At 42.0% G+C, this 23,040-nt stretch overlaps 1 protein-coding gene across 1 annotated transcript in view; it reads right to left on the reverse strand.

The window, feature by feature from the left end:
- T265_05692 (hypothetical protein) overlaps window positions 1-6,742 on the reverse strand; it is a gene marked incomplete at both ends in the record, with an annotated part of 70,208 nt that extends 63,466 nt beyond the window's left edge. Inside the window, one exon of the mRNA XM_009170761.1 lies at window positions 6,259-6,742. Coding sequence (XP_009169025.1) covers window positions 6,259-6,699 — 441 coding nt within the window. The remainder of the gene's footprint in view (window positions 1-6,258) is intronic.
- Window positions 6,743-23,040: the final 16,298 nt, after the last annotated feature.

Raw genomic sequence — 23,040 nt, forward strand, 5'->3', positions numbered from 1 at the left:
TACGCCGGTAATAACAATGATAACACACGGCATTGTAGCAACCTCTTCTTGAATTGGAATTGATTTAATTCGGATTCATCAGTAATTATACCGAGGATACATGCACAGCATAGAAGGGCTGAAAATTTCACAGTTGTAACACGGAATAAACGTAGCAAAGCTGGAAAATAGGGTGGAATAATGTTCGTTTACTTACTAGCTGTGAAGATCACAGCAGCCACACAGTCATATTAAACTAAGTCCACTTCAAAATAAACTTATGATTTGGGCTCAGCTGCGTTACTTAGATGAGAGAAGCTGACAGCGATTATGGAGGATAATATTTTTAGCACACTGTCACTATGTCTTTTCAACTACACACTCCACTTATCTTTACCCTTAGCACATGCGGTCCAGATGACCGGAAATCGACTGTAGGTCAGAGTATTTTCCGATACGTTGATTGGCATCTTCAATCTCTCAAATGCTTACCGACCAAGGGAACAATCTAGTTCACTAGCGGTACAAACCGACGGTCGCAGATTGTGCTAACCGGTGGTCGTTTTTTGGCCGACAAAAGAAGCGTTTCACAGGGAGAAGATGAATGGGAACAATAGCCGCAAAGTTTATATTCTAAATGATCCGCAATAACAAATATGTTGCTTAAAACTTTCGTATGTTTAGTTGATACAATTTCTTCGGTATTCACCGTCACCCACAGAATTATTGCATTCCAAAAACGGACTCTCCTGATGTCCCATATCAGGTGGACTTGACAAGAAGTGAATATTTATACGGATTTGGCATTCATCATCTATTCACTCTTCCAACATGATTTGGGCAATGCGTCCCGAGCCCGATGTTCAAACATTCGGATCTACCTAAATTTGTCACCGTAATAAGGATTACATAGCAGTAATATAATCGCTACTCACAATAAACTACCGTATCCTCTCACTGCCCATACCAATCTGTTGCCTGGGCTCTTGCCGTGAGCTTCTTCATACGCTTGCCTAACCACTGGTAGATCAGGACACTTTGCTGGTTTTGTATTTATCTCTTTAAATGGCCGGATATTAACTAAAGCGCATTTAGGATGTTACTGGGCGTCGGTAAATACGTGACTAGAAGCCGGGAATCCTAACCACAGGGGCTCTTTGTTCAAATGCGAATTATCGGATGGTTTTATAGCAAACAGTTAAACAAACTGGCAAAAGGAAATTTTGTCACTACCCGACGCCCGACTTCTAATTGGGGGAGAGTAGTTTTTGGCCAACTTTTTCGGAATCCAATCACGTACTTAACACAGGCATTTCCTCGCTTGTTTCATCAATAAGCAGATATCTCCAAGATTGCTGAAAAGTGCCACATGTGTGGCTGTTTTGAACTGAATTTATCATTGAACATAACTCATATTCAGATATCGGCAGTGGGCGAATTTCTGACTTATAAGCTCGTCTTAGATTAAACTGTACTGCGCGATTTGTGGCGTTTCTGTTGCAAGAAGTAGAGTTTATTACTTGATAGTGGACGGCAGTCAGTGAGCAACTAGTAGCTACCAGAAAAGTGACACACCAGTGTTCATTCTGTTAAAGGACATATACTGTGGTCTGCATCTGTGCAAGGTTTACGAGGGATGCTTATAATGGCTTTCAGATATTGATGGCCAAGGGCTAATGATTTTATACGATCCAAATAGTAAAACCTCTGGTCTTCAAGCTGCTGCAGCGCTGACGACCCCGTATAAGAAAATCAGAGTTGTAAAATTCCACATAGAAATAAGCCTCTTCAATGACATCCCAAACTGAAATTTCAAAACCCGGTAATTTTTTACGGCGTACAGTAAAGTGCTTTAGGAAGCCAAACAAATTGACAAATGCCAACCTCCAAGCATTAACTTTCCCATGGGATCTTATATTGTCGCTGTCTCACTACCTGACACGGTTCAGTTGAAAAAAAAACAATTGCTTTAAGACTTTGGTCTTATGAAATTGGCAGACTGGCTAGCCAATAAAGAAATTTGAAATTTTTGGTTGGGAGTTACATTGTCTTGCACTTAGAGCCTTCGTATTGATACATTTGTCGTGTACACAATTTCTGGCACTTTTTCGAGCCTTGCAGGTGCACTGTCTCAGTATTCATATGAAAATGGATGAATGTTGATTTGCGGTTTCCAGGTTATTCCATGTTAAGAGGCGAACGCCTTCTGAGATATATTTACTTCACATTACGTTGTCTTCAAAATTCTATTGCGAAACCCGAAGACCCCTGCCAGAAACGTTCGAAAATTTTTCTCAAAGCATCGTATTGGAAACACCAGGTTGTCTTTCTGAAGCCAAGGTGGATGTCCTTGCTTGGTATAAACTGATAAAATGAGGATTCATATGTATTTGTTGATGATGGCTACCACTTATCTATTGAAGGCTTGCGTTAGCATCTATAAACGAGACAAATCACTACAGCTTGTCCTGGTGAGCTACTTATTCACTACTGAATAACTGGGCTAATCAGATTTGGTGAAAATGAGGCCTGGTACGAGCATCTCCAGAATACAAGTCAAAAGTCTATTCGAATTGTTTGGAATCGCTTTTGAGTGTATTGTATTTGTTTGTCTGATTTGTGGTTGAGTGTAGTCCTGAAGAAAACATTTTACATAGCTACTATGCGGGGTCGCAGTCCTTCAATGAGCGTTTGGAGATCACCTGATATGCACACTTGGTTTCTGTCGTCACTAGTGTATATACAGCCAGAGTTCCAACTTTCGGCTTATCGGATGGAATTACAGAACGCGTAGTGGAACATCTGTCGACTGTTAGTCCACTTGATTTACCTGATCTAATGCAGCGGACAGTGAATGCACGGTTGAGACGGCACGAAATACTAGGTCACCAAATACATTTGAAGTAAAATGTATGTATAGATGTATAAAAAGCCTTAAAACAAAGCGTTTCATGAGAAATGAAATGGATCTTATGTTTAGAGGCTATCTCTTCAATAAGGATTGCCGCTACATAAAGCAATCATGATCGAATGAATTTGTGTTCATTAAGATTCGAGAGATGTGTACCGTCCGAGGAGGGCTAAAAATCCGTCGAAATTCATATTGGTAGATTTAAGGATCTTTCAGATAAATGTAGTCTTTCAAAAACACGACAATCACTCTGAAACTTGAAAGTAAAATCGTTGTTTATGTATTTTAGGTATTTTATTTCAAATATGGACTGTTTCCATGACTAGAAAGTCATAAAAGTTATGGAAAGTCCTTCTTTTTCGATATACTGTCAATAATCTCCAGCATCTTAGGCAGGGAACAGGCTGCCTAAGGCACCCATTGCCAGGACATCTATGAAATTCACAAGTTTATGGAATACATTGTGTGAAAAATGATATTTACGGTTAGTATGCCACTCAAGCTGAGGGTTGATCTCACCCTCGGGGGCTACTCCTATCTGATAAGCCCCAAACGGATTAGAACCAGCTGTGGACCATCTACGGAACTTGTGCAATCTCCCCGTACTATGAAAATTCAAATCTCAGAAGGAGTTTATTGAATTTTATGACCACAGAAACCGAAGGAGGCATGGCGGTCACAAGCAATACAGTTTTATTGACTTACATGCCTTGGCTAACCAGAAAAACTAAAAGCAATTGGACATATTCATATCTGTTTTTTGGGGGTCCCAAGTTCTAACAGACTATCAGATTTTACAACGGTGGCGTCGATACATGGTGGTGAATGGGGTCGCTAACCAGAATGTACCACCATTTTAGCTAGTCCCAGTTGTAATCGTGCGGATTTCAGGCTTTGGTGTAATATTTCTGGATAACTCGCACAATCACTGAACCACCGATAAGCTCCACTCCATCCTCAAAATGACATTGATGATGTCATCTCGGTTATAGATGAACCTTTTAAATCAAATAGCTCAGCGAACACACCAGAGACCAGTCCTGGATGATGAAGCAAACACATGAACGAAAAGTGTTCACTTAAATTATGAGGTAAATCACTAACACTTCAAAAATCGATCAGCGCCTACCTATGTTGTCTTACAATTCCACTACATATGCCGTTCTGTAGTTTAACTAAAAAAGGCGATAAAAAGATCGCGTTCTTGGTAATTTGTCTTTTTACTATACTATATTATATCAGTATTATTACAATAAATGAAGCCAAATAGGCCCTACCCATCAGAACAAGTTGACATGATAAATGATCGGAATTCTCTATAGTTCGTCTCATGAGAGCTCCATAGTTCCATCGGTCTACGTTCAATTGTTTGCATCTGTGCAACAACCCATATAGAAATGGACAGACCAACTTGAGAGGTACTTAGCGATTTTCAGATTTGACGCACTGCGCTGGACAATCAGTATCAGAATTTCCGTAGAGGCCCAATAGAGGCCCTATTGGTAAAACAGGAAATATTCCATCAATGGTTTGTTGATGTTCATCGGGAGAGAATCCAGGTAACTAAGAGCCCAATCCAGAAATAGGCTGTGCGCTCCGTGGATAAGATCGTCCTCCCGAAATTTACGAAAATTCCGGATGGGCTGTTTTTCCCCAAACGATTCAATTTACTGCTTTGTCACGACAAACATCACATTCCACCCTGGCTAGATTCTGGAACTAAGAGGATTGTATCGTCCATCGTCTTGACATTCAAATTTCTCCGTTTCTTACGCCCCTACTGGCAAACCCCACTCACCTTTGTGTTTAGTGTGTGTGTATGGGTGTAGGAACTGGCGTTTGCTTGTTCCAGCCACTTCACTCATTTGGTCCTGAGGGAATCTAGCCATTTTGCGGCCGGCCCAATGCACGTGTGACTGTCTCATGCTTGAGCCTGTTTTGCTCATTTGGTTTGTACATTTATAGTTCAAGTGGACCATTTGTTGTGGACTAGAATCTATTGTCGATGTTTGCATATTTTGTGACTTTGTTTTACATTGATAGTACCTTAGAAACCCAGCTCCAACCGTGTCACTCAAAGATACGTTTGGCTATAACACTAAGCTTCCTGATAATGTACACCGCAATAATTTGATTGCGTTAGCCTTTGCAGCCGGATGAACTGAAAAGACCCTGTCGAAATCACGTTCGTCAGTCCATTTTCTTCTCATCCTAAAAGGGAGTTCTGGGAAAATTTCTAATCCATTTTGAAGCCTCCGAACACATTGTTGACTGACAAACATCTAACATTCCACACATTAATCACACCAGGAAATTTGTATTATGATCAAGTACATTGGATAACAATAATGAAGTCATATCCTCAACAGCTAACCTGGCATCTAAATCTAGATTTCACTAGTAACGTTTCTGGTTTTCATACTAACGTAATGCAACTATTTAATGGCCAGATAAAGTAAATTTGTTTTGTCGTGGTCTTCGTGTGAACTATCAATTATTGAAGTTAGCCGTTTCCATTTGTTTCCCATACAATTCCAAAGCTTACAGAATGTTCACGTTATACCATACTTGCGGTAGGCTGCTCCGTTTTACTCAACTCATTCGCTAAAGACTCGTGCTTCCTGTAAAAATGGAGAAGCTAATCCACACAAAAAGAAGATGGGTCAGAACCAAAATTAATCGATAAGCCAGCAATTTTCCAGTTTCTTCATGTCCATTTTCACGTTTTCGATTCATTAGTTGGAGGTGAACCAAGTAGAAACTGCGTAACTCTAAGTGATCTACTTATTTATTGAATGTTTGATTTCTGTCCACCGAACGCCTTATTCACCAGCCCACAGGTCATTCTTTCGGACAAACCTGCTCACGCCACTTAGAACCATCCATCTCGTATACGGAAAGCTCATTTATCAATTTTCGCCTCCGCGCTGTTAGTAACGCCATTCAGTCGTAAATCTCTTAGATCAATTATTCAGACAACGATTCACTGCATGCTGCATTCCGAATGGATGAGTTAATTTGATATACTTTATGTCAGTGTGCTATCATGCTACCCTTCAATAGAGAAGTGTGCACAGTTAGACCAAACATTCCTTACCAGAGTTGCGTTAAACACTCCATGAGTCACCCGTGCAAATCTAAAACGTAAACGTTCAGATGCTTATGTGTCTTATTTTAGGCTAATTATGGTGGATTCATTTTGCTTTGTATATCACTAACCAATGTAGAGTCTGATAGGCAGGGGTTTATTGTCAAAGTTTGAGCCTCGATGCACCCATCTAGTAGATCGGCACTGGTCGGAGAGTTTCATTTAGTCCACAAACTCACCCGAAAATAACGTAACGATGTTAAACAATTTTCAGACTCACCGTTCTGCTTGCTCGACCAATATAGACGCTCGGATCTGCAGATGCTCGACCAGTGTTATTCCGGTTGTACAGGATTGATGAGAGATCAGTATGAGCGATAGAATACTCGTCGTTTCTCTTGCTTGATTCCGATGGGGGTTTTTTGTTTATGCCTTTGAATTTGTTATTTTTGTACTTTTTTAGTAACCACTTCCATTTCTTACTAAGTGAATTTTCTCCTGTTCGGCTTGCGTCGGATATCTCCAGTGAAGGGACAGCTGGTGTTGAAACAGGCAGAACACGTTCCTGAGGCTTTAACCCATTTGTTTGCGGCCCACCGGTCGTTAGTGATATGATGCCCACTCGCGTTAATTGATCTGAAAATTTTTGTGCAGATAGGGCTATCTCTGATATATTGGGGCATGAACGTGACAAGTCGTTAGATTTTCCCTCCTTCGACATGGATAATCCACTGATTTATTTCACAAAGCAAACTTGCAACCTATTACATCTCCTCGGTAAACTTCTGGGTTGCTAGCGCCTGAGCGCAAGTCACATGTACATTTGTCAATGCAGTCACAGCACTTGTTGCTTTTGATTGGCCTATCGAAGCTAGCCAATGGAGAAATGAATTGCTGATGGCACACCTACCAATGAAAGAATGGTGGTAACGCCTTAACTTACTAAACGTCGCGGTCCGTTTTCTTCGCGCTATCGTAGTGCGTCGAACAGACTACCGTCAGCAGAAACACATCAGCAAGTGACCCTGGATAAACGAGCGTCTTCTGATCTGTTCAGGATCCGCGAAATCCGCGAAACTCACGGAATAGGCGCTGCATTCCCAAAGTGGTTTTTCGGGCCGGTTGTGAAACGATATCTACAACGCCTTGTGGATTTGCAGAGGAAAATGGCCCTCATCGTCAAAGAAATTATCACTGCAGATTTTGATGGCAACTGAGGAGCAACCGACGGGACATCAATCATATTTCAATCCAAAAGACCCGATAGACCTATTGTTGCTAATTTGAGTAGCTTTGGGAAATTAGATGTGGATTTCGGCCCGTAAGTGCAGCCAAGCTGTGCTGAAAAGCCCAGAGACGCTGTCCAACTGCTTAGTCAACATCAGGAATCATTAACAAAGCACGTAGCACGTAACTCCAGTGAGTCTCTTCACCCGAGATCTGCCGGCTAGTGAAAAAAAATAACTGCTCGGCTACAAATGACTGATCAAAGAGGCCGGTGGCTCACTCGTGGCCGAACAGTTAAGTCGCGGGTCTCAGATGCCCTGTTGTTTCGAGAGATGCGGACTGTTACTTATCCTCAACAATGGTTATCGGCTGCACAGCACACTTCATCCTTTTATCACTTACAGGACAAAAGCTCCATATTTTTGGATCTTTTTTTACCAGCAGTCGTGTCAGTGTTTTTCCATGACTGCGCTGGGATCCAATTTGTGTGTTTCCTTGGGAAATCTACCATAAGAACACTTTTTGGCCTTGCGTTTTATAAAAGTATAGGGTTCGATTACTAAGGCAAGGTGTATAACGTGTGATTCTTTATTGTCTCTTGCGTATTAGAAACTACATTGGATTGATTGTCCGAACCACACTACCTGTGAATAGTGTGCACGAGGTTCTCCTCCATGGGCGAATTCATAACCATCAGAAACGTACCTGAGATGGCGATCGACTTCCTAAATTTTTGGATCTACGACAAATCTTAGTCACTTTAGTTTTGTGGATGGGAAAGTTTTAGGGAACCATTCTATCTTTTGTTCTAGAAGATTGCTTTCCACGGAAAGTTAAAAATGGTGGTGGTGTATGCCGAACATTCTGGCATCCTCGACTTTTTTTAAATTTTGAAAGCTCAAAGTGCAATGCACATCTGAAAAGGCTGACCAAGATGCAACAAATAGTTGTACGTAACAACAATTAGCTCTGGGAGTCAAAAGAGTAAATCAATATACTTTTCTTTCAAATTACACGTCGATTTAGCGCGGCTTCGCAGCATGTAATGATTGCTAACTATGCGTAGACCATCGTGGGTCATGACTGATTTAGCTGTGGGTAGAATCTGAGACTGTCGGTGTATGTGGGATTATCAGTTACACTAGTTAGTGAATTTTGGCAAGCAGTCTGATCGAATACAGCGTGTGCAAATCACCGGACATAGGCAGCACACCAGATTCCTGAATAGAACCACAGGAAAGGCAGATCATTTCGACCGTCACACTATCTTTCCATCGGGCGCACTTCAGAGGAATAATCATTCTGATTTATCAATGCGTATTTACTCCAATTAAACATCTGTACATGCAAGTTTTATCACATTACCAGAACAAGTCCCACCTCACGAAGTGTTTTCTCTCGCCTGAAATAGGTGATCACTGTACGCATTGGACCAAAATGCAAATCGTATATCTTTTCACAAGTATCGAATCAAACTAAGTGAGGCTTTATGTCTCTGAATGTGAACATTTAACACGAACTTGCAGCTGTGTCACATTTAAATCATATGTGTTCGATATTTGTTAGAAAATCATGCGCAAAATACCAATCAATGTATGCCTCACAACAGTAGGAGACGATTGACTATTAAGTTGGACAGTGGGACTAAATGGAACCAGTTCATCAAGCCACCATAGAGTTACAGCAAGTAAAGATTCTGGTCGGTAAAATTCCATATCTTGAGTGAGTGCGAGTTTTTGCTATAATGAGTGACTGGTGAGGAGGTTGAAAATCACAGGGAGATAATCTGTTGATTGATTTTGGAACAGGCATCAAAGCGTTTACTTACTGTGACATCAACCAAGATAATTATCCGGATTCCAGTGCATCTAGAAGTGCGTCTTGATAATCTGAAAATTGGGTAATAACCTTTACCAAGGAGTCCAGAGAAGAGGAGAGAGAAAGAATAAATCAGCTGGGTGGTAATGCGAGCAGGAAAGAAGTGGGAAAACGAATAGCTAGTGTAGGGGGTAAGTATAGGAGGAATAAGCATTTTCATTTTCGCGGGCTAACAAACCATTTACTTATGAGGGAACCTTTTGGTGTTTCTTGACACAGCTGCACCCGAATATTTCACCGAAGAGGTTCCGCGAGGGTGACACTAAAACCATGATGGGTTCCCAGCTATTAATTATTTAACTGCAACATTGGTCGGATGCGAAGAAACAGATGACATCTTGGAAGTCCAGGAAACTGAAGGAGAGCGCTCACTAGACCAGCTATTAGCTTCGTTCAGCATAGTTTGTAGGTTCAGTTTTGATCCTTGTATGTCATATTCGAAGCTGATAGGTGTTTAAAGGACTTGGTTGCAACAAATGATGAACAGACACCTCGGGATAAACGTCAGCAGTGAGGCAGGGATGCGGCTATCAAAGCTTGTGGATTAGATAGGATTTGTATAATATCCATTGATAAAGCAGACAGGGCTCTGAACACTCCTCGGCTTGGAGAAGTTCTACGGTAAAAGCCAACTGACTGCCCACCAAATGCATCAATGTAGTCAGTGCTTAACAGGTGTAACACTTGAGCTCTATATCCCTTCCTGAAGTGACGGGGTGAAATAGATGCCAATGGTATCCACTGAAGAGCGAGAATGATGATAAGCTAATTAATGAGAGTCTTGGCACAAAGTAGTATCTTGAAACTTATAGTTAGGAACATTCCTTTGATCAACTTTAGGAGGATGCATGTACAAATAGTTGAATCCGGTCCTGTTGCAATTTTTATGCTCGTGTTGGCCACTCGATTTTTAAATTATGCACACAGTGCTTTCAGATAGCGAGCGACCGAAATAATTGCCCTCTCGAAAGATATTTGTGTATTTTCATGAAGGAGATTATTAATGGCAAACTTGCTGACTAGTTGCTAGTTGCTCTTCGACAGTCCAAGACCAGCTTCATCTTTCTTGTGGCTCACCAGCTAGGCGCAGTCCATGGGTTTTTGTCAACTTTATGTTCCCATCTGAACCAAAACTGCAGGCAATTCGATGAACGCACCCATTTAGTTTGCAACAGTGTGGGTTCCATGGAAAGAGGGCGAAACAAGTTAAACCCAGCTGGACCTCCCTTTTATGACACTCATTAACTGAGCTTGATGCACAAAGGCTGCTTGTGTTTCAGTAAGAGATATCGCAGTGTACTTTTATGGGGGAGGCCAGTCAAAAAGTTGTTGAAAAACCTTCGAATACCCACGACCGGTTTCGTTTTGCAGCCTCACCTGACAGAGGATTGGATGCTAAATTATGCATAGGATTGGGCTAAAGTAATTCCTTCTAAGCTCACCAATATTCCCCATACACCTGCTCCCAAAGATCTACGATCTTCGCAAAATACACCTAGGAGTTACCAAAAGTAGAAGCAGATAATTTTGGTGGTAATCTAGTGAGCATTTCAACCAGGTTTAAGTGAGAAACTTTATGAGGACAATAACATGTTTCTGCGCCTCCTTCCCTACTACCCGGAGAAAGCTAAAAATGCTATCGGGCATTCAAAGTTCCTTGTAAAATTTTGCGGCAATCTGCAGCAAGTAGGTTTGCAAACACCGCAGTAAAGCACAGTTGTCCAAGGACGAACCGGTTGTAAGAACTGATAAACCCTCACGGAAACTGATCATAACACACCACAGATGATGTAAAATGGAATGGCGGGTAATAATGAAGCCCCAACATCTACTGAATGTACACAGTCCAACCCGACTAGCTGCTGTTCGGCTGGTTACATCCACCAAAATTGTGGAATCACGTAATGTTGCTTACGATGGGTCTGATGCAGAACCGCTGTCTATTGATATTGACAAACAATTGAAAAGAGGTGATAAAGCAACGCATATAGAAGTATCATTGATACTGGATTTCCTGGTCGTCAGTTTCGCCGCGATCTCGCTCGGAACGTCCATCGTGTTTGTGATCTCCAGTCACTTTCCATTACTGGTTTGCATCCCGAATGATTCGTTCCTAAAACAATGGATGCATCATTTCAACATTCTTCCCGCGCAATGTTGCGCAAGCGACACCCCGATTCTGGCAAGTAGTAATAACCCCAAAGGCCCATTGAAGTCTAGAACAGCAGCTAGTCTCTTCGAAATATCTCCATGCATCCTCAGCGGCCTTGGGTTAAAGAATTTTCGGACCAACCACTTCTGGGGGACCAGGGTGAATAGCGTCGTACAGGCTTAATATACATGTGTTTGGTAAACGTCATGTATTGACGTTAAGCGAGATAATACCCCTTTTCTTTCGCTTTTTCGTCTTATGTTATCTGCACAACGAGAAGTTGTAACGTCATTCACCTTTCTGTGGTAAATTAGTGGTGACCTGGAGAAACATGTGTACACGAAGTGTCTTAAAGGACGCTGGTTCACATAATTTCCTTTCGCGCTTGCTCTACATATGATGGCCAACAACAGACACGTGTTTAAAGTATGGTGATGTGGCACCTACATGGATGTTGAGTGACGCGCGTTACTAACGGCCTCGACAAAATAGAACACTTGGGATAGCTCGTTCGACGCTGTATCGTCAGGTACAGTGTTATATAAACAAAAAACACCTGGACGTTTCTAACTTGTAAGGAAAATGAATGCCCCGACAATTTTTCTCCCTGTGCTCTTTTTCGGAATCAGAATTAAATGACCCTGCGCTTGGAATTCGGCGTTTTCATGTGATTTTATGATCTTACGATTTTCAGCAACCTTAAAAGCAGTTTTGGACCATGATTGTGCTATTTTATTCACTTTTATTACTGTGCTTATGATACTGTATTTTCCGATGAACCTCGATCTGACCGTTGTGAATTCGCGAGTGTCCCACCTTGACTTGCCTGGTTACTGGTCGAAATTTTAACGTTCTTTGTAGTTGCATGGATGGTTGCGTGACATTCACACAAGTAGGTGGGTAGCCTAAAGCAAAGGAGCAAATAATCGGTAGGGCTGACAATATCACTGTGACTGCACAAACAGTGATATAAAAGGTCACAGGGTTTTTTGCACAAAAACACCATCACGTGAGAGGCAAGTCCTAGAATGTCGGACGTGATTGCTGCCAGGTGAAGGAGACAGCAACTATGTGTACATATTACGTCGTCACGCCTACCGCTGACCAACAATTGTGATTTCACTCAATTTTAACACAGCTTTCGACTCTGTGAATTGATTAACTCTTGTACGTAAACCTGGTCAAGAGGTCTAGCACTGAGGTTGGGTGTATTTCGTACCCTTTATTCACACACTTTCGGCCACGATAGAGCTTAAAACTTCCAAACGAGTGAAGTGTTTGCTGTTCCATTTCGTTATTCTCATCATCTTTGGGTGCACAACTGAAGTAACCATAAGCCTAGATTTCAAAATTACAGCTGATGAATCACCTAGTTTACGTCGTTTTATTTTATGGTTATCGTGCCCCCATACGAACCTCTACGAATATCGGAGTGGACCCTAGTTTCCACAAAGTTTTCATAACTTTAAAGTCTAAAGTATTACTGGAAATATTCCCATACACCTAGTGTCATTTTAATATTTAGGCCCAAGTGCCCGAATCTGCTACGCACCTTAGCAGCTACATTAGTATGACTCTAATCCGACCAGTGAACTCCGCGTAACCACTTTCCTTGATACAGGTGTAATCGTCACTTCAGCCAGCTTGAACTCTCTAGATGTCCAAACTAGAGTCCGTTAACTAAGGGTAGAAGCATCTTTCATTTCACATCCATTTTGATAAAGGAGTGAAGGGGGCGGGCCGTGATGTCGCAACCGAAATAAAGGTGGCTACTATAGCGTTCGAACAATTTGCAACAAGAGCAGTTTGCCTACCTTCAGGTACACCTGTTAACTACATGGAAATAGTAAGTGCGTAAATAATGCACACGCAAATCAACTGCGTTTGTTTATAGGCTCAGAAAGTTCTCAAGCTACCTCGCTGTCACACTGTTGTGGATACCGAATGCAGATAGTGAGGAACTGAGAATACCTTAATCTAGACATCAATTCCCCTCCGTTCAAGCTCAACGATGACTACCCATTCAAAATTTAAAAAAAAAACTTTATTTCAGTTCGATTAGTTGTTGTCCAATCAGCCAGTTTTATCACCAAACCGTGCTCAGATGATAAGTGACTTTACTGGTGCTTTCTGGATGATTATATCAGTTCACTCTCAGGCTGTATGTACTGTTTCGTTTAATATCCTTAAGTTGGCAAATGTGTTTGTATTGCTGCTTGTTCTGTTTCTGATAGCTGCTGTCCGAGGCCAACAAACTCTGTGATCTGCCACCCAGTAAACATGATAGAAATAACTACAATGGATAAATTATTGAGAAAACCAGAACAAATGTGAGCTCCCCCAGTGAATGTCCCATGTGCGGTGGTGATGCTAATCTATCGATTTCCTAACGTAACCATTTTCCCGTGTTTAGTGGGTTTATACGGAATAATCCAGTCATGATACGCTTGTGTGTGCCAGTGTTCACCAAAATTTCTTCGTACGTGGAAGCAACAGGTTACGGTCATTTATTAAAGTAGTTATTAGAACTCACGTGATTTACGGCAAACGCTTAGAGTTATGCAGAGGTTATGAATGTAATATCCCTTCTGTGTTCAAAAGGATCTTTTCTTGCGCTTCAGTAAAATCGGTATCGGAACAATCGATTTCCCTTCTTAAATGGACGTGGAAATTCCAGCATGCATGACTCCAGTTCACCTAAATTATCCTCAATGAATTAAGTTGTATGGGAGCAGATAATTTCTAGGTTATCTTATACAGTGAATCATTAGTCGTGTGCTTAATCCGAACATCTAACTATATGCGGCCCCGAAAGATGTGATGACTGAGCTCTACCATTTGACCAGGGGGTCGATGGTCCGTAATATGTTTGATTCTTGCTCCGACAATACGTTTATTTCAAGTAATTTGCGTGTACTTGCCTTCTTTGGCTAAATGGGGCAATAAGGAGTGTTAACTCTAATGCAGCGTGCACCAATTCATCTCTATTTTCGCGAAAATCTAAAATATCAGCTCTAGAGTGTCTCTAGTGTCTACCATATAGTCACGCTGATAGATTAGCGGTATTCGTCACAAACAAAGTGGTTAGGTGGAATGATCAGCGCATCTCTTCACTGTTTAGGCTAAGTAGACGCGTTTTTTCATTTATCGTTTGCATAAATAACTTTATCTATATTGTGAATCTGTCCCCTGTGAAGTGACGATGTTATTTGTGTTTGCACTGGCTGTGAGGATGGATTGCTTAGGATTAGGATTTTAAGATACCTGGTGGGAGATGCTAAGAAGTGACTTTCTACTTCGTTGGCCCCACATGCACCTTCTTGAAGAATTGTTGACTGGTTGTATGCACCACTAAAAACCGTATAGTTTTGCTCATTATATATGTCACCTCTGAGAGTGGCAAGGTGGTGTCTCATAAAAGATTTTGAGTAGTTCATAAAGTAGCATTTTTCAAAATGCAATCCAATGATCGATTAGCATAAAACGTGTCACATGTTCCCTAATGTTATCCATATTTTTATCAGGAGGTGTGGATATGACTGGGGATCATTACATTCTGAAGAAAAAACATCTGAAACAGCCGACCACGAATAATTCAATTATAAAGCTCTCAGACCTCAAGTGTTCTGTAATAGAGTGAAAATTACGAAAATTCTCCGTCACTGCGTCATTTCACTTGATCATTTCAGAAGAAACAGGGGATCAGTAGAAAATGTGCTCGGACTGATCAGGACATATTCATCAAGTGATATGTTCCATTAAAAATCGGAGGGCCCAACGCAGATATACGCATGAAAAAAGTAGTCCAAAAATACAGATGAACTATAAACTTGCAAGAGTAAATTCGGGAAGACCTACAGCTTATCCTAAGCTAGTTAGTGCAGCTTAGTGTTACTGTATTACCTAGAATGCTTTTTAAACTTATCCATGAATTTTACTAACGAGCGATATCTTCGATATCTTAGAGTTCACAAAAAAGTTTAAATAAACTTGGTAGCTTCTGAGGGCTGATGTCTCCTGAAGCTAGTTTCTCCAAAAAGCGGCAGTCTTGAAAGGTGGAACCATGTGACGCCGAGGCACTTTAGCATTACGCAGCCATTTGGCGTAATTACGCAGCTGGTTAGGACTTTTTAGTCAGTAATTTAGTAGTAGATCCTGTTCGATCAGAGCAGCGTATTTCTTTCAGGATCACCCCTAAACTGCATCGTACAGTCAACTGATTGCTTAGGCGACTGTATTTCGAGATAAGAAGCAAAAGTGACGTTTGTAATTACTTCAAGCTAGAGTATTACAGATGCACGTATCATATCCGAACAACAGCCTATTAGCTACACAAAGGAATCAATGGGAAACGGTAATGGCGACAAAGTTGGCCGGTTGAGGTGGACTGTAAATGTTGGAAATCCATCCTGGATGTCAATTACGCATTATGTAGCTCGTTCTCAATCACTCCCTTACTAACAATAACATCGTACTGCAATTGGTGAAGTCGCACTGAGGCCGAAGTCATCATGCTCCCTTGTTGATCCAAAGTGTGGTATTCCAGAAAGGGAGAACATATTGTTTTGTTGATTACTATTCTGCTGATTGAGTTTATCACTGACCCGCAAGCGTTTTATAGTAGGTCGACAGAATTTTTCGCCTTTCTGGTTGCTTTTCAAATCAGTCATTGGTCTCGGTGGCGAAAGCAGGTAGCATTGAAATCATCGGAGAAACCATTTGCTAATACTGTTCTATTTTCATTAGAAGGCATGGTGGTTTCCAATTAGGGACCTTTTACTCATCAGAGATTTCTGTGAATGGATTTTGGATGGCCGTTCATGGGTTATCATTATAAAACAAGCGGGTACACCTGTAATCAATAGGTTAGCCTTTGTTAGCTATCATATTCTAGAAAATAGGTAAGAACTGATGCAGTGGTCCACAAATCTGATCAAACCTACGAGTAACATCTGTTTGAATTTTGAGGAACTTGCAGCTAACTGACAGCTAAATTAGAGGGTACTTCTTTTAGCAAATATCATTTCATTAATACCAAAAGTTCAGATTGTATCCACAGGAATTTCGGATATACATCTAGGGATGATGATTCTCTCAAAATTTATGCAGCCGAGTATTTCCTGTGTCCATTGTCTAGTGCTTCTTAGTGGATGACCTCGCATTCTAATGCACTGTTGGTGGGTCTCCTTAAATGTAGTCTCCTGCAAAACGGTTTGGTAAAAGACTACGTTACTTCGGTCACAAGGGTTCTTGACGTCGCTGCATTCCCAGAGAGCTTTGTGGTATAAGCACTAGCAGGTGATAAAAGAATTTGACATCGGAAAACTCACAATAGTCCATTTATGCCACTTGAATCCCACTGCCTGAGTACTTTTCCAAAGAAATGTATCAATTGCTTGGCCCCAACAAGGAGTTCTCATCAGTAACAGGTCTTGATTAAAAATTTACCCGATCTCAGGCAATGTTCTCTTTTAGTGGAGAATACGAGACCCACAACCTCCAGTTTTTCAGGATGCAAAAACCTGAGTAAGTAACAGTGAGCACTCCGCGCCATTTTTGTCACTGATTTGCTCCGGTCTTTAACCTTGAAATCGATTTTAAAAACTAAGTCTCGTGTCCTCCATACTCAACCCAGGAGCTAGGCTCCCACTTATCTTTCAATGATTCTAAGAAGCCAAATTTGCTGTTTGGAAAGATAGCACTTGGTCTTACTTAAGGAGACGTTCCATGCAACCACCTTTTTCGCTGTCCACTGTGGGTAAGACTGTACGAGGGTCACTAGCGGATTAACCACAATATTCACGCAATACAGAGGAGCGGAAAGTGGGGAATTCAGTCCATGTGTGAACAACTCACGCATAAGATGAACAAGAGACACTTCAATGCTGTCCTTTGGGGGGACTGGTCTACCTTTCTCTCACAATGAGCCGGAACGTTCTGCTGTGAAAAGATCATCCATTAAAATCAAGGTCAATAATGAATTCCATAGGCTTATTTTGTTGCGTTTTTCTGACGCCAGGGGGATTATGATGAGGAGAAGAGTATGTACTACCAGTTCAATTGGTGTTCGCTCCTACCTCTACTATTAAATATATGTGAATAAATATACCTCAGCAAATATGGTAAGCCAAACACGCAGGTAGCCTAACACAAACTTACTCCGTTTGAAGCTCGTCAACTGGGCAGAGCCCCTAGAAGTTGAGGCGATTGGTCCTCAGCTCGAAAGCTGATCTGGACATGGGCTGAACTCTTCCGCAAAGTGGAAGTGCTTGAGATGCAGACTCAGCGGAACTACTCCCATATGACTCCAAGTTTTCCCAAACGAAATATTCAATAGACAGTCTAGACTGTTGTAGAGGTATTTAGGATATTAGGGTGCTTTTCTTGCGGCCTGCCGTGTTATTTAGTAATTAGTAATTAGTTATTGATTTTGAAAAACTTCATTGGTTCTCCGATTCCCGGGTATTTTTAAATATGCCTTAGTTTTTAACTCAACTCTCGAACTAATTTCTTTTTAGGCTGTTCTAGGTTCAACGGTCCAGGCCTACTGGATTTGTCTGAGGCATCGTACAGCATGTAGTGACCCATTTGTAAGTTTTGGGTGGTTAATTTGTAATACACATACACAAAGCCAGACTACTGAAAACCTTCACAGTAGAAACGAACGATGCACCTACTCTATGGTGAATGTTCACAGACAACGGTGATTTGGCTTCACTGTTGCCATGGATCATTACACCTTATGATCAACGATCTGAAGCGAGTTCAACACGTCTATTCGGTCACGTACTCAGCTGCTAAAATAGAGTTTTAGGCCTATACTTTCAGTACACTTCATTGGTGTATTTAGCCATGCTTTGCGTTGATCTGCACCGTTGGAACTTTAAACTGGTCGCAGTCGCCCATTCTACAGTGATAGCTCTCAACGCCCGACTGCTGAGCTTCCATTAAGGAATGGTTCCCCTGTATGATACCATCCATCGCAGCGGTGTGTCGGGATGCTGCTTTTGTAGCTCGTAACCAACCTCTTGTAACCTTCTACAAGCCACCTAGGGTGGGTGCTAAGCTGAAGTGCCAATCTAAGCACAAACTCCTGGTCTTACGACATTCATCACTGTAAATTTGAAAATGTTTAAATAGACCCACCATCTCATGGAGTAAGCTGAGACAAAAGGAGACTACACAAGAATCTCTATGACCAGTGCACATGCTCTCCGCATTTGTGAACTTCAAGGAAGCTTATCGTTCATTTGACCACAAGTAGTATGAGTATAGTAATAATAATGCTACGGATGTGAGAAAATAGAAAACTGTCAGCGAGCTTGGACTGCCAGATTTACATTTGTTTGGTGAACTGAGAGGTCGTGAAGGTTAGGCGACGAACCCTTTATTAGCACATGAGTCATCTGGAATTTCTACAGTTTCCCAATTTTGATTAGCTAAACGATGCATCTATAAGAAACTACCATTGTAACAATCAGCCAAAGAACAAAAACGCTATCTTCAAATAAGCGTTGGCTGTTTAACGCGGATGCACCGTGGGCGTTTTGTTCCATTTCTTGTGAATCATCATCAAAGCGGTTCTTATGCGTCACTGAAGCATTTAATTTAATATGCTCGGTGAAAAATTATAGAACGACCCAAAATCCAACTTCTGACTGACTGAAAGGAGCAATTTGTGGTCAGCAAGAATCCACCTCATCAGTTACATGCACAAAAGGATATATATACATAACAGAGTAAAAAATAAACATGACCCAAATGAGTCCGTCAAAGAGTGGAGACCAATTAGACGAGCTGCAAATGGCAGTTTCAAGCTAGTCGTTCCTCTATAGATGGCCTCTATTTGTTGTATTTTAGTGTCATTCGCTTTTTTCATTTCTTCTTCGGACTAGCCACGGTGTCATACAGTCTAACCTCTGTCACGGGAGTTGGGACTGAACTGGCTGTTCGTACGCCAAACAGTTAAAGTAGATTCCGTTTGGTTTAAGATAGAGTTGCTAAATACCCCGTGATCCTGCATTTATTGGTACACTTGTGAGGGAGAGTACAAACGGTCTCCTGCCTGTTTCATGGCATATGTTTGACCTTTCTTGGAAGTAGCCCTCTGCGGTTTGCTCTTCTATATTCCATATTTCTCATTCACATCACCCCCACATTTAAACAGCCTCTTCCCAGCTTAGTTGATCTGAGGAGGGAGGAGTTGATCCCAAGTTTCGCTGCTATTATAGCTCATCAGCATACTTACCTTTATCCGCGCTGAGATTCGAAGGCCGGACATCTGATGTGCGAAGAAAACGTGCTTCCACCACATCACCAGTGCACTCCGATCGCACCTGAACAAGAAAGTGTCCGTGCTTGAGCGAAGTACCTGGTTTAAGTGACGCCTCATATGGGTAACCAGTAACTCTTCTGGGTTTGTCGATTGACTGACTTGGTACTACCAGGGATATGTGGTGGCGATGAGTTTTAGTAGGAATGAAACTCAAGTCTACTGCTTCGCACCCATAATTCGGACTTATCAAGATAATTGCGCAAGGATTGAAAGAAGATATCTCGAGCGGTTCAAGCAGCTGAAACAAACACAACTGAGGACATTCAGGTCGTCTCTTTCAGTTCGTCGACAGCTGCTACCAAGAGGGAAACTCATTTAATGAAATGCACTCATTTGCACACGCGTTTGGTTTATGCAGGAGACAAGTGAATTCGGGATGAATGTCTCATTTACAGGATTTATGGGAAATATGCAAACTGACTAAAGTGTAGACGTAAAAGCCTTCTAGTATATTAATTTTGCCGTTACACTACAGGGTATGTTAGGCGTATGACGATTAACACAATGAATAGAAGATTGGCCACCCTGAGTCAGAAGCTGTAACCCATAGTTGACAAGTAGCGCGAATGTTCAGTACTTGATCGGCACACATTAGAGCACTCATGCCAGTCGAAACTAACCAAATCACCATAACCTTCCATTGTCACTCATCAACGCGTGTGTCCTCAGAATGCGCCAACTTATCTCGTGTCAATACAGTCCGTGGTCGTACACTTGGAACACAGCCTAAACCCACAATACCTAACTTACACCCACAGGGACCCGAAGCTCTCTGAGGACAGGAGGGGCAGCGCGGTGCAGATGCTTCTTAGCTTTGCCAACGATCTGTATCCCCCCTATATTGAATATTTCGGTCCCTCAAGTACCACAGCTCTAAGTAATCAAACTCTTTTCCGAACTTACCACTAAATTTCAAAGAACTACCACATGCATTTAGAGGTAAACCCCCAAGTACATCTGTGGTGACGAACTTCATACTGAAAAACCGGGCCATGATACGAATCCTTCTTCATTTTAGTAACCCTAGATTTCAAGAGGCGTCTGCGAGAACCACACAGTGGACACAAGCTTGGGCGGGTAAGATCAAAATTGTTTGATGTAACTAATGTTCATCCTCCGAAACTCATTATATCAAAATTTTCTTTCGAGTACGCCGCGATGTGGCTGTAGTGTGACTGTTAATTAAGCAGCCAGCTGTTACGCCTTGTGGGATCCAGTAATTCAGGGTGTAGCATTTATTTCGTGGAGACTGCCAAACTTGAAACTATATGGTTTGTGGCCGTCGACGACTGCGCCTACCTGATGAGCCCCAAGAAGGGCGAAAACGGTCTGAGAGTATTCAGTAACCCTATGTAGTGCATTACTTCTATGCAATGTATCCGGTAGATCGAACTGATCCAACTGAAAAATGATGCGGCCCGGTGCAACGCATTCACTTACTTGATAACATCATGAACGAGAGATTCAGCTGGTTTTCAGGTGAGTCTCCTGTCAAAACTAAATCGGTATGCAAAGTAGTCTATTTCGCTAAAACTCTTTTGCGTTCATTAGCAAAACATTAGCTACATTGGTTTTCCCACCCACATCATTCCTGTACTGTTATGTGAATACTCACGATCAGACTGGTTTGTTCACAAAGACTGTTCCGAAATGGCCAGATGATCAGCCCCGAAGTAAGCACTTTCCCCTGATTTGGGAATGGAAGCAATTTTTCCCAACGCGGTTTTTTTCCTACCAGCCATTAATCACTCTTGCGTTTCGAAACGGTTTTCGAACCGTAACGAAAACACCATCTATCCACGTAGGTACAGCTAGGTTTATTCCATCACGATGCTTTAGTAGGAGAGACTAAATAGGGCTGAAAATTTTCTGGTACTTGCTGAACCCAACCACGCGAATTGCCTACATGTACCAGTGTATAGTCAGACAATGTTTGCGAATCACTGAAATCCTGTTCAGGGCTTTGAACAACTGTTGGTTGTAAACTAGCGCTGATTGTTACGATTAAGCATGACAACAAGTTGGTTTCATAGGATATTGAGGGTGGACGGTATTCGATCAAGTGGAAAAAGTTTGGAACCGGTTGAGCTGTCATCGTTTCAGAAGAGTTTGGTTAACAATGGGCAGTTTTTAATTGGGCATCGGCTCGCTTTTGGCACAAAACTTCATCAGGCCATGTGAGCAGGTCACCAAGTTGGCCAGTTTTTGTGGTGGACGGAGAACCGATCAGTAAGACGTCTTCACATTAGCGCACCAGATCGGTGTTGAGTGTCAATTAACGGCTCTTGTTGGTTAGTTGTTACCAAAGACTTGTGCTGATGGGTTGCGGGAGTTGCAAATCAGCTCCGATGAGGTTGGTACCTTAATCATCCACTTCAGAGTGCTCCAGTTGGTGATTCATCATGGGTGCCACTGGTAGATTTTATTGGTCTTTGTGAGCTTGTGTGTGCGTTGCTACAATTTAGTTGGGGGAGGGAAGGTGGATCAGGTTAAGTGGAATTCAGGTAATGACTACTCCTTCTTCTGATAACCGCACACCACGACGTGTTAGGTAGACTGATCCAAAACCGTTCACCACATGTTTGGGAGTTCCACGCATTCTATCCTGTTAGCACAGGGACGCTTAGCGATTTCCACCGCTTCGGCCATCAGTCTCTGTTACATGGACCGTAATCCTCGCCTCAAAACCTCAGCATTTTCTAAATCTATTTGGTGTCCCCTGTCCAGTGCATGTACCTCAAGTGCCGAATCTTTCAGCGTTGCTCGATATTCATCCGCAGCGTATTAATTTTTCTTCTATGATCTCCGATTCTGATGCAAATTTCCCTAGCCGTCTGTTCCAGTCCTTGGTCCTGTTTGCCGGGAGGGGGTCCTCCAGTTGCACAAGTTCACAGCGCAGAGTGTTTCCCCACTGGAAAGCTACACTTATGTTGGGCGTGTTTAGAATCCTTCGAATGATCTCCGATTTTCCTGGTTTATATGGCATAACATCAGTCCTAATCCATCCCCTGTTGGGTTTTCCTACCGATACTAATACCCTTCGGAGGTGACGCCCAAACAAGCTAGCTGGATATCCGCTACCCCGAAGATTTTTTACTTCAATTTGGACCGCTGTCCGATCAGCTTCTTCTGTGCACAGGGCCCTTATACGCCTAAACATTGACTAGGCAATACTAGAGAACGCCGACTTCGAATGGGCCGACGAGTGGTTCAGAATTACTCTAGTGTCGGTTGGCTTTTGGTACACTGTGGTCTTTGGTTTTCCTCTGACCATATCTGTCATGCAGTATAAGACGACCAGTGTAACTGAAGTTGACTCTATTTCCATGCTAAATTTAATGTGCGGATTGAGTTCATTCAGTTCACTTCCGAGTGCATATGGGAGTCCGGCTAAAGCTTCCTGCTCAGTCTTTCATAAATATATTTGGCACTGCTGGACCTTGTTCCTGGGTGTAAACCACGGAACCAAA

The sequence above is a fragment of the Opisthorchis viverrini genome (assembly GCF_000715545.1).
Source record: "Opisthorchis viverrini unplaced genomic scaffold opera_v5_108, whole genome shotgun sequence".
NCBI lineage: Eukaryota > Metazoa > Platyhelminthes > Trematoda > Opisthorchiida > Opisthorchiidae > Opisthorchis > Opisthorchis viverrini.